The following is a 20,755-nucleotide window of genomic DNA, read 5'->3' as shown; positions in this document are numbered from 1 at the left end:
AGAGCTTCTCAGTTTTGCCCTTTTCAGTGGGATCTGCCCTCAGCTGCTAAACACACACAAGCCCTCCTCTGTAGCTGTGGCTGACGTCAACCGTCACTTAGCAACAGCCTTTTGGTGTAAAAGCAGCAGCGCTGACACCGTTTTCAAAAGAGGCGCACAGAGAACGACAGAGAGAACTGAGAGACAGAGATAGAGAGAATGAAGCGAGGGAGAGAAAAGTAGAGGGAGAAAGTGAGTAAAATTTCAGTCGAGATTGCTGTGCAATGTTTGGATGAGAATGCAATGCCGAAAATGACAATTGTATGCATTCTCGGTGCCACATAAACGCTGGAATCCCTCGAGTCCAACTGTGCCTTCAAATGATCACGTAAAGCTTTAAGAACATTGAAGGAAAAGATGATGTTCTGTCAACAAAGTCGTCTGGAGGCTATGACCAGCCAGTAAAACCTCTGGTGTGCACTCATTTACATCAAACTTAAATATACTACCATCCCATCCCCTCATACAATTTACATATGTGCTCACTTACACCGTCTATGTTACAGATGTCAAATTTTACTAACCCCCCCCCCCCCCCCCCCCCCCCACTCTCACCCTGTCACGGACTGAACCAACAGTCAACACATGCGAGGTTCAACAACCTCATCCTGAACTTAAAAGCTCAGCCACCTGAAATATTTGCATTGTTGGGAACCTTGTGGTGTGATCCAAACTCTTTGAGACGAGCTGCGCGGGAAAACAAACTCCTCGGTCTCCTAAACTCCAAAACTACAAAAAGAAAATTGTGTTGCAAATGAAGCCAGCAGTGCGAGGAACATTTGTTCTCATTAGTAATCTTCCATATTTCATATTTGCAGTTTTTTCATGTAGTGGAAACAAGCAAAGTATGGGAGGCTGATACAATAGTTGCAGGTGTGTGTGGGGGGGGTGTCTAATTAGCCCAAACTTAGTTGATGGCTCGGCACCCCCCCCCCCCCCCTATAGTCCAACATTCTGAGCCCAAACTAAACAAGAACTCAGCCACGAAGAAGCTTTGTGCACAATAACTCGAGTAGATAGACGAGGTCAGGACATCACATCAAGGCTCATTAGAGGAAGATAAGAAAGAGGGGGAGAGCTGCACAGCTCTTTATACGCATTTCCAAACACAGCATCAAACGAGCCATAACCCCAACTATGTCCTCAAACAACAATGACAAGAGAGACTAAATAAAACCCGTGTGTGAATATTTGCTCTTCAGACACCAGAGTCATTACGGCTAAGCTCTGGCAGACCTATCATGAAAACTAAAGAGCGGCGAGCTAATTGCTGGTGATCGTGACGCAAACCGTTTCCAGGGTAACCCGGGTTTTGGAGTACCCGCTCCAGCATTTCCTCATCTGTTTGCACTCACACTAGCAGGCTGACAATGCAGCCACTGCATCCTGTTTCACTCTGCAGTCAGCCAAACACACACACACACACACACACACACACACACACACACACACACACACACACACACACACACACACACACACACACACACACACACACACAGTACCTCGCTCAGCTTAACCCTTTGTACCGAAGAATTAAAAGCAGCTACGCAAACTCGTTGTGACGTTTATATTATTCACAGAAGCCCATCAGGGTCCAACAGCAACAACAAAACTAATTGTATTAAAATATTTACATTAAAAAAAAAAGAAAAGAAAAGAAGACTATCACACATATCGGTAACATTGTTAAATGCTGATTCAGCTTTTGGTTTGGCATTCATAAAATGTTTACCTATTAAGAAAGTGGCATCAGTGAGGCGTTGCTAAGCGATGAATTAGGACATCTCGGCCTTGATATTGCGACTGTAACACAAGCTCCTGAACACGGAGGTTAACTTCACACGTCACTCTGCCTCAGCTCAACAACAGCTCGGTTTCACATTTCATCAAATAGATTTGTATTATAACAATCAGCTGAAAGACAACATCAACAACACGTTCACTAGATATATATTTCCATATTTGTATTCATCTTCTCTTATAAATTAAACTGTGGATACCACACAGGGCTTCGTACGTTAAAGCTGTCCTATGTTCACATGGAGTGAGAGAAATTGTTCACAAACATTGATAATATCGACATTTAAGTTTCCTTCAAATAAAACTAAAAACACACAGAACCTTTCTTGCAACATTAAATGGCCTATATTTTAAGACAATGCATTTCTTCTCCATCAGCACAGTCCTTCGAAGCTACAGTCTATTCCAACTTAAGTTAGAAAAACAAGTAGAAAAAGAACAAATTACGTTGAGCTCAATCTTTCTTCTTTTTAAAAGAAATAAGTGCAAAGAAAACATGAAGTAAATTCGATTGTGGCGTTTATGACGCATTCTGAGCACGTAGGTGTCCCAGCATGCTCAGCAAGGTTTCATGTGATTCTCATTTATACCTTTAAGCAAGATGGACTTATTTATATATAACACAACCAGCATGTGGAGGATTTAAAGTATACTGGAAACAAAACTGAGCGATTGTTTCAGCACACGCAACTCATCTTGAATTGAACACGCGTTGTTCAGACAGTTTAGTTTTGATGACAGTGAAGCAAAAGGCAAAGAAGCTGGCAGACAGTTCCACTCACAGATGCTTTCATCTGCACAGAGAATACTCACGAAGAGGCAGAGGATGCAAACAGTATGAACACGACATTGGCTACAATATCATTTGATCTCGTTAGACCAGTGAAAACACAAATAACCTTATTAGTATTTTTTATAAATCACAAATCTATTCGATTTTAAACCATTCAATTTGACCCAAATGACTTGGTCTGTGCTTCTATGATACTGATGGAGGGTTTATTCATTAGATGTGAACATTACAGAACTAGTTCAATGCACTCACACCAATAGTGACGGCCTGTATACATTCAGACAAAAATGTCAAATTATAAAATCGGAAAAAGTGATATTGCGAAATACTCAAGAAGCCTTTATCTTAGTCTGATTTCTGGATGAATAAGTAGAGCCGGGGGGGGGGGGGGTTTCGGTGGCAAATTTTTCCTCCTACAGACTTTCTATTGCACACCGTCGCAAGACGCACAATTTCTCCCTTTCTCATCACTGCTGGAGGCAGACACTATATTCTACAGGGCGATTAATGAGACTTGGCATTTTTGCTTTTTCTTCTTCTTTGCAATCACCCTGCGGTACGTCACTGGGTTGTGACGTCAATGTTATATCATTCCACATGGCTTTACAGCAAGCGAACGTGACAGCTGAGAGCTGCTCTGCGTTTTCACTGCTCTCCCTTCCAACCTTTCTCTCTGCAGCCTGCGTCTCTGCTCTTATCTGGATGGGGGGGGGGGGGTTAGTTAAGTGTATTATTTACCCCCGCCTGCCCCCAAAAATACAATAATCCTACTTAAAAAATATATATGATCTCCACTTTATCTACTTTAGCTCAAAAAAAACGAACTGGGTCTCAGAGACACTTGCCGACATAATTTCGGGGAGGAACAAGCTGCCATTCAGGTTGGAGGATATAATCGTTGTTTTGGATTCCTACGACCCAAATATGCAGCAGAGAATTTGTGACCTGTGTGACGGACTTATTTTGAGTCTCCTATTGAATAATAATTTAGCACAATACAGTGGAGCTTGTTAATGCAATAAATCTAGGACTCAGTGTGCCTAACCCCCGGCACTTGCAGCCAATCCATAAAGCTTTGGTTGTGCAAGAGGTTTAGAGCTACTGTGCCAAAAAACATTATCCGAGACTTGAAATGATCAGAGCAAAAACGAACATTACTTGAATCTGGGAAAGACTAAATGAGACAACTGCTTTCATGTGTAAATCATGTTTGCACCTTTTACAGACAGAAACCTTTGTCCCGTTTCAGGATTTCTAAATGAGCAGTCTAAACACCCAACTGTGAAGGGCTTTCCTTTCTAGTCAGTGTGACACATTTTAGGATCGCACCTCCAATCAGAAGACGTGCTCGGCTACAGAGACCGTCACCGAACTCGAACGCAACACTGAGTACGAGCAAAGAGGACTGGGAGGTTGACCTTTAAGAGAAATGGAGCAATCTTTTGACTCATCATAATGTGGCCATAACACGACATTCAAATGAATACATCTGTAAATGCTAAGCACTTATTCTCATTTTTGTTTGAACTTCTTGCCTTTTTGTTCACGTCGAATAGCACGATTGTACTTAGAATATGCAAATGACAAAGTATTTTATCAAAGATGATGCTGTCAAAAGATGCTTTAAATAACTCGATAGCTTGCATTCATAAAAAAAGAAGATTACAGTAATTAAAAAATAATTTAAGCAAAAACTAACTTTCAAATAGTACGAAATATTGCTTGATTGGTTTCCCCGAATCTAACAACGTCCTACTTACTTCATCTTGATGTTAAAAAATATCTAAAGAAAATGTTGAAACTGTAAATAGTCTGGTGAAATGTGTGCCACTTGACAGCTGGATTTAGGTGATCAATGAAGCTAGTTGGTATTGGTGGTCACATTTAACAATCATTTGTAAAGTCAGCCTTTTCAAATGTAACTGTTGAAATGCTTGTGATAAAACTAAAACAAACTGTGGAAGCTTTGAAGGGCTGGAGAGAAACTATATTTTTGTAGCTCAAATATGTGCTTGTCAGTATCGGTGCATGTCCACTGTAGCTATTCAACGCTGTACGTTTTTCTGTCATTTAGCTTTAAGCAAAACCTCTTTTAAAAAGTTTTACAAAGAACGGTCACAATTTCAGCCTAAACATAAAAGAGCTTCGTCTAAACACACAGTTACCAACTGTGAATGAACTTCTGCTGTTTACAATACCAACTACCGGTAATAGCTTTAGGTGGCCCATTCAAGCTTTCTACGAGGAGTGAAGGTGAAGAAAATGTTGGGACAAAACAATAAATGTTTATAAGAATATTCACACACGTGTGTCCTCCATTTGAACTCGCAGATCGGATTCACGGATTATTAAAAAAAAAAAGAGGGGCGGACGCCATAAACGATTGTCTGAAATTCTTGTATTTTTAGGTGAAAGTGTCACTCAGGTATTACGGCTTCACAGCTCTTTAAATCCTTCATGTGCACGACGAATGACAAGCTGGACACAAACAACCACAGGTGTCTGGTGGCACAACGCTGGCCCTGCTGTCTCTCAGGCCATCGTCAGAAGCAGCACTTTCAGTTTGAATATTCATGACGGTGTCCACTTGCACAAAGTCTGCACCCACACTAATGTGAGTGCTTGTGAAGAACACATCAAGATATTTCATATATACGTGAATACAAAATGTCTCACAGTAATAAAGCAACTACTGCAAATATCTTCAAGTGTTTGTATTAATACACAAGACGTGTCATAATATATGAAATCAACAGATGCAGTGGAGGCAATGAAACGTAATGTAAAGCGTCAATTGCCATGTTGCCATTATGTTCTATATTAGGACTCGGAGCGTATTGCCCACTCATTTACCACAATACTAAATAAAGTCATGTTTAAAAAGGTATTTGTGGTCTGGGTTTACCTCCTGGTTAGGACCTTTGCACCAGACAAAGTACTGTTGCTGTAATTACCTGCAGTACAATACATAATCCACATGATTGAAGGATGTTGGTTAAACTGTTCACGGCATAAATATTTGGGGTGTCCTGCTATGCCATTTTAAGAAGCACCTGGCAGTGAACCATAGCCATGGTGTGACATGATGAATCATCAAAAAGGCTGAGGCTAATCAAAAAAAAATTGTGACAATGCGTTCAAGTTTTTCTTTAGACTCTTGTGAAAGAAACATTTTCTTAATATCTAGTTTACTTCGTTTCAAGAGTTAGTTCCCAGATTGTGTCTCCGGACCAAAACATCTTCACTTTCATCTACATAACGCCGAAAATGTGCGACGATGTAGAACACATCACCACTGAACCCTTAGCAACTCCTTTCCAGGCCCGTCTCTGTGCCTCTTTTTGCCGGCCTCTGACGCAGAAGCGCTCTCATTAAGTTATATCACAAAAGATAATTTCTTATGCTCAGTTTACGGGTCTTCTTCACTGACTAGATTACCAGATTATCAAACCCAGGAAAGGAAAAGCTCAGTGCCACCAGTAGCTACAATTCAAAACGAGATCCAAGAGCGTCAGCAATCGCTCTTACCTACAATAATTGTAGGGCACTGTAAGGCCGGCCCATTTAGTAAGATCTATCCCAGCATGCAGTGGGCACAACACGTCAGACAGGTTGCCAGTAAGGTGCATCAAAATGACACCGACAGATAGAGACACACACCCAAACATTCACAACTTTGACGTAAGGGTTTACTGGCAGAGAGGCTGCCAAACACGTCTTTTAAGGACAGCATGATGACGACGCAGGCCATAACATGCTCGCAATTTTAGTTATCTTTTTCCTCAATATAATTTGTGATGCATGTCAGATATTCAATTGATAATAACACAATCAATAACCTCTTAACCACTACATTATTTTGGGGTTGCTTGTTATTGTTTTTGTCTGTCTACTCTACGGTGTACATTTATGTGATTTTTTTGGAGCAGCTGAAGCAGACAATGTAGCAATTTAAGGAAAATGAATACCAATTTTTAAAAAAACATGGTTTGTTTGATCAAATAACAAAAAATAATGTCCTGTTTCAACTTTCAATGCTTCAACTGACAGTGATAAGGTTAGTACTTTAAGTGCATCGCATGCTGTACATATCTAAAGAGACAATTCAGTCTTACTCAGTTTCAAGTTTTGGATTCCCAGTCGCTGAATATGTCAACACTGTACTACACTGATTGTCTGTTGAGTGAAACATAAATATGGAATGGGAATACTCTTGTTTTTACGAATACACAATGCTTCCTTCGTTGTTTACGATCACAAATCTTCTGCAAACAACTTGGATCAACATACGGTGCTTTCAAAAACACCTCATCTTAAGTTCAAGTCAATAACTTTGTCTTCCAAATGAAAAGGTGGGCAAATGTTGGAGCTGAGACCCTCATCACGAAAACTTACTTTCGAAAAAAAGATAGAACAGCCTCCATATATATACACTGTTTACTTTTAGTTAATTTTCAGTTAAATGAAATTGTAAATATGTAATAACAGAACAATGATTCATAGGATAAAGCAAACGGCGAAATTGTGTTTGTCTTGAATGACCCAACCTGTTTTGTTCTGTTTCAGTCTTCAGTCACTGAGGCCTAACTCAATGTGACTAATCGGCTAACAGCCTAAAACACAAAAAGGTGGAAAAACAACTGCTGGAAATAGAACAACCGAGACAAACTGATGGATATACATGTTTTAGTTCTCTGATCATTTCTAACAAAGTGTGACGGACACAAAAGCAATGTGTGTGAGCAGACGGCTTGGCATCCACTAAAACAATGTTTTGTTTTTTAAAAATAAATAAATGCCGACAATAATGTTGGCATTTATTTACACACAAATTAAGTCAGCAACTTGCAGCAGCAGCTTTGTGCCCACAACATATTGGATGCAACACGATCGTCTTCATTGAGAATGGACATCACTCGATATCGGTGTATTGGTTTACAAAACGAATGCAAAGTAGAAGGGAGCACTATTTTGCAGTGGACCTGCAAGCAGACGTTATACAGCTTGTGTACACAAGCAAACAAAAAGATGAGGAAACACACGCTGAATGTGGACACGTAAACACTGGATAATCCCTGCGTGTGCTCGCCATCGTTTTGTTTTGTTGACTGCTACAGTCAGGTGGGACCGTAGGCCACATCACTTGCTATACTGCTGTCTGTGTTGTTATTCTCCCAGCCTGATGTAGGTGATTATCTGGTATATAAACTTTCAAATGAAAATATTCCCCACAAAAGTACATACCGGTATATGCTCAAAATGATGGATGCTATGAAGTGATGTAGACAAGAAGATTGCACACAATAGGATGCTGAATGTAAATTCTAAGTATATCTTTCGGCTGTAAAAGACACTTTTTAAATAATTGTCTGAAATGCAAAGCCCTTGCTCGGCATTTAGGGCTCATGTAATAACACTGCAAAACACAATGTTAGTTTGCCTATACCTGGAACATTATACAACGTTCTCTTTTAGCCGAACACTTTAACACAGAGTCACCTATTGCAAATCTAATTATTTGGTTAAATGCTTTTTTTGTTGGTCAGTAGTTGGATTTACTTTGTGGGTTTTTTCATGACATGAGATTGTGCGTTTCCCTCCTCTGATTCACATGTGTGCCTGGGTAGCTGTGGATGATGGGGGGGGGGGGGGGGGGTATTTGTGAACAATAACAACAGACGTGGTCCTGCAGGGGAATACATACCTGTTCTCTGGATATACAGGGTAACGAAGGTCTGCGGGGCATTTTACAACTGCCATAATAGCTGGTCGACGTTTCCCCGAGTGAGACGCAACTGGACCTTCTCCTAGGTCTGATCACCGGGACCTTTTCCTCCGCGGAGGAAACCCCACTCGGTGCTTCCCTCGACGGGTAGTAACGGTCAAAACAGAGCCCCAGCAGGGAGCCCGAGACCCCGGCGAAGCAGGCGAAGAGCGGTCTGATGAGTGCGGGCAGACCGCTCAAACTTGTGAAAGAAACCAGCCACACAACGCTGGCAAAAACCAGTATGAGAACACTGTGTTTGAGTTTCAGAGTGGGGATCAGGGTGAGCAGACCCACACATCCCAACACGAATAACAACCTGCCCACCATTTGCATCTGGTGTTGGTCCTCTCCCCATTGCAAAAACCGCAAAACCAAAAAATCCCCGAGGTAACACGATGCTGGCAGTGACACGAGCCAACATTTACCGCTCTCCCTCTTTTTCCTCCGCAGGTAAAACGTTAAAAAGAAGAAAGCACAGCCTATGCTGAATAAAGGACTGATGGACTGGGAGAAGCCCGACAAAAAAGTCCGCAAATCCCAAAGCGAGTCACTTTGCAAGCTCCTAGAAATGAGGAAAGAAACCACGAGGGCTACGAACGCGCCGACGTAAAGGGTAGAGACCTTTAACAGTTTTGAATTAAGAATGTCTTCGTTGCAAAACCTGCACACGTTCAACAAAAAACCCCTCGGATGGTCCTGTTTGAGAGGGGTGACGCAGCTCTTCACATAGCCGTTCCTGAAGCCCTCTGAGCTGTTTACACTTCCAGTTCCGTCGTGGTGCCTTGTTTTACTGTGCAAAAGCTCTCCTTCCTCCCGTGCAGCCATGGCTCGACTGTGGCTCCTCGTATTCCACGCAAAAAGTCCCCCTCTTCCAATATTCACGCCGTGTTAACGCTGAACTACATGACAGCGAATGCACTCCATGGTCACTCAAACGTGCTCCAGCACTCGGACTAAAGAAAGAAGGTGAGATGTTGTTTTCACAGAAAAGGGGCTCTCTGTCGCCACCTAGAGGCCACCACTGAGACCGGTCAGGACTTTGTACGGTGGAGCGTTCAATTAATCCTGGGCGGCATCATTATTATAACGTAATCAATATACTCAGGGGTTGCAGTTAAATACCAAACTTTAAAAAATGCTCCCATCTAGAGAATAAAAAAAACCTCACGGGTACTTTTCAATCGTTTCACTCCCCTATCCTAGTTTAACTGTTTCAGATATTCCTTGTAGGAAATACTTTATTATTGATTTGAAATGTGTTTTAGACTCGATCTTATCTCTACACAATTTTAATATCACTTGTTCAAAATAGACACGTATATTCAACTTTATTTTCAGACACATGAGTCCACATAAAAAAAGATAAACAAATACATAAATGAATGAGTGAATTTAGCCGAATGTTACAGAGTTTGTTTCATTTTTGGATGCTTCTAACGACTCAAGCTCTCGCATATCATTTGAATTGGCTTGGCCAAAGTCTACTTAAATTGTATGACTAAAGTAATAGTATACGTCATAAAAATAATTGGTCTTTTGATCGGTGTCGCCACGCTGCATCAAGTTGCTCTGGGATCGTTTGCTTCGCCTGGTTCGCTCAGTCGAATGTCGATCACACTGATCAGAAAAACAATGTAACCGGTGGTAGCTGTTGAGTAGTGGTCATAGTTCACGATTAATAAATATGTAGTTGAACATAATTTCCGAATCAAAGTTAATGTTTATGACTGGCAAAAAAAAGCCCCACCTGGATGCTATCGGCTATAGCTAGCTAACGCTAAATACATAAAGGCTTTCCACGAAGGTAAACTAACCAGCTTGTTGACATCCTAAACTTAGAAGAACAGTCTGTGAACATGATAGACAACAAGACTCGATTGACTGAACGTATTGACCCACGTGAACTGACTTAATAAAACAAGTGCTCACCCTAAAACGAAAGACCTGTCCCTTATTTCACGGAACTGTAATTATTATATGGTCCAGGTCATATAGACTTAAACAAAACACAACAGCAGAGTGATTACAGTAGAGACAAATATCTGTGAAAAAAGGTCTATGGAAAGGCAGGGCAGTTTTATCAATAGCACATTTTAGTAAGGTAAAGATTCAAATGTATGCAGCAACGAATAATGGACAGAGGAAGAAAGTACAAGAAAAGAAGAGAACAACAAACAACAAAAAGACAAAGAACCCTCAACCCCCCACGAGAAACTGACAAGTCCTGCATCTATCCCACAGAAAACAAACAGACATTTATACTGATAATGTATCAACCTTGAGGAAATAAAAAAGTTTTCACTTTGCGTAGTTTGGGCCCAGTTGTCTCAGACCGTAAAAGACACTGTGACTACCATGTGGATTGCACATTTCCAGATGTAGCTGGCTCAGATGTAATATATCAAATAAAGGTGATATGAGCCCATGTCACAAAGACTATATCAAGACATGTCATCAGACGTTTCTGAAAAGTAAAGATCTGATGACATTATTCTAAGCTTTACTCCCAGTCAGTTACTGTTGGTTGAGTTTGTTGTCAGTGGGGTGAACAATGCTGCCTTTTATCACTGAATACACTTGTGTAAATTAAATATAGGCCCATGCGTGTCTTTTGCCTCTCCTTTTGTTCCGTAACCGGTATGATGATGCCGTTTGGAGAGCTCAGGTTCAAACCACCATGACAACATTTTTTATGTGTTAATATTCTATGAAATTGTTCACTAGTGTCCTTTTAATATTTTTCCTATAATTAATTACTTTATTCCTTCCTGTAATCTGAATGATCTGGTACAATAGGAACTGTGTGGCCTAAGAGAAACCATGCCAACAGAACAGGATATTTTTAACGAAGTTAAATGAGAATCCCATGAACAATAGTTTTGTTAGTAAGCATGCAGTAGATAGCAGCATGTGTTTTGCCATTGCTCTTTGTCTGACAAGGTTCTGCAGTGTAATGTAAACAAGTACTTTGCTCTTGACTTGAACCATAAACCCTCATCATAAAAACTGCAGTTAAAGATTTATGCCTATGTAAACACTTGCATGTGTTAGAATTATTGTAGTATATTGTAGTGTTTGCAGCCATACAATACTGTTAAACCAATGAGTATTGTTTGTGTAGTGACAGCCTGATGCAGTTTAGTCCTCTGTGCCATAAAACTTCATGGTCCTCAAAAAACTATTCCACAGACAATATACAAATATTTGTATGATGTTTGCTTAGGGCCTTTGGCCATGGATTGTTGCATTGCTGTCAATTTGTAGTTAAAGAGTGGACAATAGTGACTTAATGAACCACTTTAAGACACACGGTTCATTCAAGTTTCCGTGCATTCACTGTATCACTAAGACTAAGACTAAGCTTCCACTGGAGGGTGCTGCATACCGACACTGAAAACCTGATAATAAATGATTGTACAACATTACAACTAGCTGTACAATTATTTTGAAAGTATACTTTGTCTCTTTCTTAAAGTGTTTACAGGAAATACATCACTGTTGCAATAATCATTATTATTATTTTTTATACAATTTTTTGTTATATGAAAGGGCAGTTTAGTGCCCAGTTCATTATAGCAGTTACTTAGTCTTAATTTAGCTTTATTGTGAAACGTCTTCAATACCATCCACCCATCATTGGCGACAGTCTTGTTTCTCATGTCTGTGACGTTTGGGGTTAATGTGACGTTTGGGGTTAATTTTGCATTCGCGTTTGAGCCATCCGGCGCACGGTAGCAGTGATGTGGCTCAGAAAGTAATCTTCCACGTCAGTAGGAAGTAGTGGAGAGAGGGATCACCTGAGAATTGTTACAGATGTAATTATCCAAAATTGAGTGTCGAAGGCCACTTCGGAGGATAATAGTCGTGCAATCAGGTAAGTTATGTTACTTAGTCTTAACCAACATCAGTGATGTTTGTTTTTCTGACCCGTTGTAATTGCTAAAACAGCTAAGTTAGATCACGATACTGTCCTCCATTTCATTGCTAGCCTGGGCAAAAGCTAATCTGGCGTCAGCTAACGTTCGCTAGTTCGCAATTGATTATATAGCTTAATTTAACGTAATCAATTGAATAGTCGACAGACTAGCCTCAATGATGTTTGCGTTTAATCTGGGCTTTCGCTCTACAACGTTTGATGCTAACGGAGGTAGCGCTGCTAACGCTGTAACAGCAGCTTCAGTGTGTACGAAGGTGTTAATGCTGCGTGACACACTTTATTAACTTCGGGAGTAATAACCTCGTTATCAGAACATTGTTTTTTTTTTATTGACAGTAGTCTGTTTTTTTACAGACAAAAGCATCAGAAAATGTATAAAATATATTAGAAATTACCAATTTTCAATTCATGTGTTGTGCATTTCTTTGAGGGGACTGGAAGGACACTGTTCTGTTAGGCGACGGTACTAAATAAACAATGAGCCGGTGTGCTATAAACGTGCAGTTTACCTCCAGTAAATAAGAAGCGGCTATATTTGGTAAACCATGCTTTGTAGACTCTATTAGCTCTGAACGTTTTCCAGTAAAAGTAATCCCCTTGATTGATACCTGGTTGACTGTTCTGTGTTTTAAAAAGCTCATAGAAGAAGAGTTGTCTGCCATGCTTTCTTCGGCTTCTCTTGTTTGTGTCCGTTGTTTATGCAGATTTAGTTTAGTTTGTAGTTATCGCCCACATTTGCTGCACTTATATTTATGTGTCTGAGTATATGTTTTCTCTGCTTTTTACTAAATCTACTCCTCTTCTGTTTCTCATAGGTATTTTTACAGTGAGCAGCATTCATTGGGATTCTTCTAAACGGACACAAGCCCAGTGGCAAAATGACAGCTGCAGAGAACGTTTGTTACACTCTGATCAATGTGTCATCTGACTCGGAGCCAAGTCAGCCTCAAAGCTGATCTCGGTAACTATTCTTAAAATGAACTTGCAAAGCTATCTTACATGCAGATGGGAGATATTCATTTCTAAATGTCTCCACCTCAATACAACAGGAGGTGGCTGGAATTTAATTTGTGGTGGTCACAGAGTTGAAAAAATACTCATAAAAACCCAACATCTCCTTTCTGAAATGAATGAATTGCTCATCAAATTACAAATCACTTTATATCCTCAGTGGAATAAAAAACAATTCCTTCAGAAAGGTTTTAGATAAAGATCCATGAAAGTCATAATACATGCGTGAGGCCATGCCGATCAGATTCATAGTAAAGTAATGGTTTTTTTTTTACAGAAAAGGGGGAGATCAAGGCAAAGACTGAAGCCCTGAAGAAGGTCATCATCATGATCCTGAATGGCGAGAAGCTGCCAGGGCTGCTGATGACCATAATCCGCTTCGTGCTGCCACTTCACGACCACACCATCAAAAAGCTGCTGCTGGTTTTCTGGGAGATTGTTCCCAAAACAACGCCAGATGGAAAACTGCTTCAGGAAATGATCCTGGTCTGTGACGCCTACAGGAAGGTAAGATTCATCCACTCAGTCTGGAGAGCTGTATATTTGTAAATCAGGTGTTCCCTCCATCGCTATACACCGTGTGTATCAGCAGGGAAAATACAGTTTACAGTAACGGTGTGAAAACAAAATGGGGAGAGTTCTTTTTTTTTCAGCAATCATATGAAATCGTTCTCTGAATTCCAGGACCTGCAGCATCCCAACGAGTTCATCCGCGGCTCCACTCTGCGCTTCCTGTGCAAGCTGAAGGAGTCCGAGTTGCTCGAGCCTCTCATGCCGGCGATCCGGGCCTGTCTGGAGCACCGTCACAGTTATGTGCGCCGCAATGCCGTCCTGGCCATTTACACCATCTATAGGTACAGACTGTTTCATATTTGATGTTCAATTGCCCTTCCACACACACACACACACACACACACACACACACACACACACACACACACACACACACACACACACACACACACACACACACACACACACACACACACACACACACACACACACACACACACACACACACACACACACACACACACACACACACACACACACACACACACACACACACACACACACACACACACACACACACACACACACACACACACACACACACACACACACACACACACACACACACACACACACACACACACACACACACACACACACACACACACACACACACACACACACACACACACACACACACACACACACACACACACACACACACACACACACACACACACACACACACACACACACACACACACACACACACACACACACACACGTTTTGTACTGTGAATAACAAACGGCTGATGATATTTACTTGTTTTAGGAACTTTGAACATCTCATCCCAGACGCTCCAGAGTTGATCCACGATTTTCTTGTCAATGAGAAAGATGCCAGCTGTAAGAGAAATGCTTTCATGATGCTGATTCATGCAGATCAGGTCCGTAGCATGTTGTCCTTTTCTCACTGTTCCTATTGCTGTGTGCCACTATGACCTACAGTCTCTATCCCAAACTTACCTCGTGTCATTCGACGCATTCGCATCTTACAGGATCGGGCTCTGGATTACCTCAGCACATGTATTGACCAAGTTCACACTTTTGGCGACATTCTCCAGCTGGTCATTGTGGAGCTGATTTACAAAGTGAGTCGAGGCCTTTACTGGTCTAATATAAGCTTAGTAACACAACGGCATACTACCAGAGGAGCTGCTTTCATGTCTGAACTCTTGCTGCGTTTGTTCTCTGCCTGCTAGGTTTGCCACGCTAACCCCTCTGAGCGCGCTCGGTTTATCCGATGCATCTACAACCTGCTGCAGTCCTCCAGTCCGGCTGTTAAGTACGAGGCTGCTGGCACTCTTGTCACCCTCTCCAGTGCTCCCACAGCCGTTAAGGTGCATTACCACGGTTTAGTCAGTGATCTTGTGTGTGCCATATACTGCATACATACGGTACTGATATTGTACTACACATGACCCAACAGCGGCGTAGTCTTTGGTCTTGTACCTTCTCTTATGCACTCTGTGTTTTTGGACTTCAGGCGGCTGCCCAGTGCTACATTGATTTGATTATCAAGGAGAGCGACAACAACGTGAAGCTGATTGTTCTTGATCGTCTGATTGAACTGAAGGAGCACCCCACTCACGAGCGTGTACTCCAGGTACGCTGAATTATTGCTGTGGCTAGTTTTAGTAACATTTTAGTAATAGTATTTATGATGTTAGTCTTTTGAGTTGACCCATTTGCTGCACCGGCAGGGCATCGTCTCGGTTAAGACCTAACGTGGTCGTCTCTAATGCTTTGTTATCCAGGATCTAGTGATGGACATCCTGCGCGTTCTCAGCACTCCGGACTTGGAAGTCAGAAAGAAGACCCTGCAGCTGGCGCTGGACCTTGTTTCATCGCGCAATGTTGAAGAGGTCAGTGGCGTGCACAGTACATCCATGTTATTGTTGTTGATTACATGTCCGAACGTACGTGGACACTGGGGGGAGGAAATGGAATATGCTGTTAATAAAGCGGCATCTGTTTGTTTTCCAGTTGGTGATTGTTTTGAAGAAAGAAGTGATCAAGACCAACAACGTATCGGAACATGAAGACACGGATAAGTACAGGCAGCTGTTGGTGCGCACGCTCCACTCCTGCAGCGTGCGCTTCCCTGACATGGCGGCCAATGTCATACCTGTGGTGAGTTTCTTATTGTTTCGCTCTTGAAATTTGTTATATTTCATTGTTTTGAGACCCAATGGCGGTTTATGCTCTACATATGACAGGAATATATAGTCAGGCAGTTCTTTTGTGTTGACATTACTTACAGCTGATGGAGTTCCTAAGTGACAGTAACGAAGCAGCTGCTGCTGATGTGCTGGAGTTTGTACGGGAGGCCATTCAGCGGTTTGACAGCTTGAGACCTCTCATCATCGAGAAGATGCTGGAAGTCTTTCACGCCATCAAAACCGTCAAGTAAGACTCTTTAAGCACTCTGAGGGGAATACTATGCCTCGTCTTGGTTGGTGTCTCTCCCCTAATGGTTATAAAAAGCAGGTTCAATTTGGGTTAGCCGATGTGATTTGTATAAATAGGTAAGGCGGTCAGCGGTTAAGTATATATTATTTATAAATATTCAGTCTTTACTAATGAGAAGTCGATGCTCGTTCTGAAGCGGTACCTCATCTGTGAGGCAAAATAGCACATTACAGTAGTTCACCAGTTGTGTGTCCTCTCTGAAATTATGTGATAAATATCGACCGCAGTAGATGGACGATTGAAAATACACAAAAAGAGAACGTTTTGGTTTGCTGGTTACTTGAAATGAGGAATGGAAGTGGTCTGATTTTGGTCAGTCTGGTCGAACAGTCATTTGTCAACTGTTCTGTAGACTCCATAGGCTGAGTCGTGTCGTTAGGGCAGGGTAGTACATCAGTACAGGAGTATGTAGCATTGTGAATGCTCATGACCTTTGTCCCCGTCGTCATGCTTCAGGATCTACAGGGGAGCGTTGTGGATCTTGGGAGAATACTGCAGCACCAAGGACGACATCCAGAGTGTGATGACAGAAGTGCGTAGGTCCTTGGGCGAGGTATGTTTGTCTGCTATTGTCAGAATTGAATGAGACACAAGCTTACCTGGCAGTCCATGTAAAATTGTTAGAAATGTCTGACATATGGCTCTCGCATGGACAGATCCCGATTGTAGAAAATGAGATAAAGAAAGAGACGGGAGAGGTGAAAGCAGAGGATGAAGTAAGTGTGGCTCCAGCCCAGAAGCTGGTGACAGAGATGGGCACCTATGTGACACAGAGTGCCCTCAGCTCCTCCAGGCCTTCAAAGAAAGACGAGGATCGGTAAAAACTGCAGATATTTTTTTGGGGGGTTGGGGTATTGTTATTTGGCTTTACTATTCAGTGGAGTATACGGAGTTCGGTCATCAATAAACACTGGTTTTGTTGTTGCAGACCCCCACTCAGAGGCTTCCTGATGGATGGAGACTTCTATGTGGCAGCTTCCCTCGCCACCACACTGACCAAAGTGGCCCTGCGCTACGTTGCTATAGTTCAAGACAAAAAGAAACAAAATGTAAGTTGTCCTCTCTTCACCGACACCTTTTGTAAAAACCACTAAACCAACTGCCGGCCCCTCTAATCCCTGCTGTGTTGCTGTCCCCTCTCAGTCCTTTGTTGCGGAGTCCATGCTGATCATGGTCACTGTGCTGCACCTGGGCAAGTCCTCTCTGCCCAAGAAGCCAATCACAGACGATGACGTGGACCGCATCTCGCTGTGCCTCAAGGTTCTGTCCGAGTGCTCGCCACTTATGAATGACATTTTCAACAAGGAGTGCCGCAGATCCCTGTCACATATGCTGACTGTCAGACTGGAGGAAGAGAAGATGTCACAGAAGGTAATCGCCGTTGACTCAGAGGGCTGAACTTAATATTTAACCTCTTGACCGATGGGCACAGCTGGAGCATCACCACAAGTAGAGGAAGTGAACACATGTTTTGTGTTGATTGCATCGTTTGGACCCAGCCTTCATGTATCACTATTGAAAGTGTGTAGAACATGTGATAACTGTGTGTAGGTGGAATATGTTTTTGTTTTTAAGAATGTATGGCCTCACTATGCAACAATAATACATGTGGGCCCTGGTTGCTCTTCACAAAATCACTGTCACTGTAATATTTGTCTTCATTCTGCACAAAATGTTACTTGATTTTATTTGATTTCTTGCTGTTACCCTTTTGTTTTGAAGGTATGTATGGTGTTTGAACTCCGTTGTGAGCTACTCATAGGCCGGATAAGCCACCAAAAAATAACCACATACGTTTCTTATTGTGACCACAGAAAGAGTCTGAGAAGCGCAACGTCACAGTGCAGGCAGACGACCCAATCTCCTTCATGCAGCTGACAGCCAAAAACGAGATGACGTCTAAGGACGACCAGTTCCAGCTCAGTCTGCTGGCTGCTATGGGCAACACTCAGAGGAAGGAGGCTGCTGATCCCGTCGCTTCAAAACTCAACAAGGTACACCACCACAAGCCCCGCCAGAGAGATGAAAATGACATTGAGAACAGCACTACTCCTTTGTAGAAAGGAAATCGCCAAAAAAATACTATATATAAAAATATTACTTAGTTATAATATAATTAAATGTAATTCATTTTTGTCCTTTCTAGGTGACCCAGCTGACGGGCTTCTCAGACCCGGTGTATGCTGAAGCCTATGTTCATGTCAACCAGTATGACATCGTGTTGGACGTGCTGGTGGTCAACCAAACCAGTGATACTCTCCAGAATTGCACTCTTGAGCTGGCCACTTTAGGTTAGTCTGGTTTATTGTCCACCTCACTCCACAAATGTACAGGTTCTCTTCTCGATTACCGTAATGCTTATCCAAGGCAGTCCCATTGTGTTGCTACATAGTGCTGTGTGTGCATTTCACTAAATGTCTCCATCACACAGGGGACCTCAAGTTGGTTGAGAAGCCTTCACCTCTAACTCTGGCTCCTCACGATTTTGCTAACATCAAGGCCAATGTCAAGGTGGCTTCGACGGAGAATGGCATTATATTTGGCAACATTGGTAAGACGGTCATTTTGTGTCTGTTTCCCTTCACAATTCAACGTGCTTGTTTTGCTGCCTGTGGGCACAGAATGTTTTCTCATTTGTTGGGGATGTTTGATTCTGTCTTTCCAGTCTACGATGTGTCGGGAGCTGCTAGCGACAGAAACTGTGTCGTGCTCAGTGACATCCACATTGACATCATGGACTACATCCAGCCAGCTTCCTGCACCGATGCAGAATTCAGACAGATGTGGGCAGAGTTTGAGTGGGAAAGGGAAAACAAGGTAAGCGTTTGCATTCCACACAAGCATTGCATTTCTACTGTGTGGTCAGTTCCCAGAAACAAACTGGCTTCACAAACATCACTTTGTTTTGCATCTTAAATCAGATATTTTTTACAAGGTTCTCTAGTTTTACTTCAAATTAAAACGCGTGAATGTAGAAGATTGTCTCTAAGAAGTCTTTCTGTGTCGTAGGTAACAGTGAACACCAACATCACTGACCTGAACGAGTACCTTCAGCATATCCTCAAGTCCACCAACATGAAGTGTCTGACTCCTGAGAAGGTTGGTATGAGACGTCACATACAGCAAAGAAAGGCAATGGTGGTTTTAAAGCTAGCAGGACTCCTAAAGATAAATGGTGCTGGTGCATGTTGAGAAGAATCATAAGTGGCCTTTGTCAGTAATGTATCGCCATGCCCATCATATCAGATGAGTTGTGTCGATCCTATGCTGTTGTTTTACAATATTCTCAGCTCTCTTCTTTTTGTCTCGTAAACCAGGCACTGTCGGGCTTCTGCGGCTTCATGGCTGCCAACCTTTATGCTCGTTCTATCTTTGGAGAAGATGCCCTGGCTAATGTCAGCATCGAGAAGCCCATCCACCTGGGGCCTGACGCTCCTGTCAACGGACACATACGCATTCGAGCCAAAAGTCAGGTGGGTCACAGCTGCTGCACCATGAACACGTACTCTTCTCTGAAGTCGGTTTTTTTCGCTCTCAACTTGAGCAATGCACCGAGTATAACATTCAATCTAATAACCCGTTGAAAGAAAGGATAAGCAGAGTGAATATATGAAATAAGCTGTTACAGGTGATGTTGCACTGAAAGCTTTTTGCTCTCATCAGTAAGAAAACAATCTGCTACAATAAATCCTCCCTCCTCCATTTCACAGGGGATGGCCTTGAGTCTCGGTGACAAGATCAACCTCTCCCAAAAAAAGTCAAATGCCTGAGATGACTCTGGTCCAGCTGTAAAAGTCACCTGCTCTTCTCTTCTATCATCCATCTTTTCATCACAGATAATTAAGAACTCTACATGGTTAGTTGCTTCTGTGCTGTTTCTTTTTCTTTTTTTTAACCTCACTGCTGTCATTTCAGTAATTTTCTTTCCCTGTCCCGTTTAAATTTTCAATAAACAAATGTATTAAAAGTGACAGAACTTTGCTCCATGCTTTATTCATTGGGTCATATGTAGATGTAGTAAATCAGAAGGTGTTTCAGGTTTCCAAAGGTGAAGTTTGGATGAATACTCTGTGATTCTATCAACAGCCACTGTCCGGGGGCTTTCTCCCGTAATGTTTGGCTGTACATGAGGCATGATGGTAAATGTTTAGTGAGTGACTTCAAAGAATATTGTCACTCAAAGGAGCTTGTGTCCCAGAGTGAAGGGAGTCCAGCCTGCAGCTCCGGGCTCTAACTAGAATTCCTCAGATGCCTCGTGTCAAATCAAAATTGACAATAACATCATGAAGACTCATATACAACCATATGCATGCATTTATTTTAACGGAGGACAATGTATTGCAGTGATTTCACAGGTACG

General features: G+C 42.0%; 2 protein-coding genes across 2 annotated transcripts in view; one reads left to right on the top strand and one right to left on the bottom strand.

The window, feature by feature from the left end:
- pde3b (phosphodiesterase 3B) overlaps positions 1–9,291 on the bottom strand; it is a 38,939-nt gene extending 29,648 nt beyond the window's left edge. Inside the window, exon 1 of the mRNA XM_079293712.1 lies at positions 8,340–9,291. Within this exon, the coding sequence (XP_079149838.1) occupies positions 8,340–9,227 (888 nt within the window). The 5' untranslated portion in view covers positions 9,228–9,291. The remainder of the gene's footprint in view (positions 1–8,339) is intronic.
- A 2,870-nt stretch (positions 9,292–12,161) lies between these two features.
- On the top strand, positions 12,162–20,360 carry LOC306789097 (coatomer subunit beta-like). Its single transcript, XM_079284885.1, is given in 23 exon segments — positions 12,162–12,276; positions 13,155–13,276; positions 13,278–13,300; positions 13,628–13,857; positions 14,035–14,204; positions 14,696–14,810; positions 14,922–15,014; positions 15,126–15,263; positions 15,410–15,529; positions 15,681–15,788; positions 15,910–16,056; positions 16,187–16,332; positions 16,852–16,948; positions 17,052–17,212; positions 17,324–17,444; positions 17,539–17,766; positions 18,210–18,389; positions 18,542–18,686; positions 18,827–18,946; positions 19,061–19,212; positions 19,405–19,494; positions 19,713–19,868; positions 20,106–20,360. Coding segments are annotated over 22 exon segments (2,859 nt in total). The 5' UTR covers positions 12,162–12,276; positions 13,155–13,217; the 3' UTR covers positions 20,166–20,360.
- Positions 20,361–20,755: the final 395 nt, after the last annotated feature.

The sequence above is a fragment of the Melanostigma gelatinosum genome (assembly GCF_949748355.1).
Source record: "Melanostigma gelatinosum genome assembly, chromosome: 2".
Taxonomy (NCBI): domain Eukaryota; kingdom Metazoa; phylum Chordata; class Actinopteri; order Perciformes; family Zoarcidae; genus Melanostigma; species Melanostigma gelatinosum.
The sequence above is the reverse complement of the archived record's forward strand: the minus strand, read 5'-3'. Positions and strand labels throughout refer to the sequence as shown.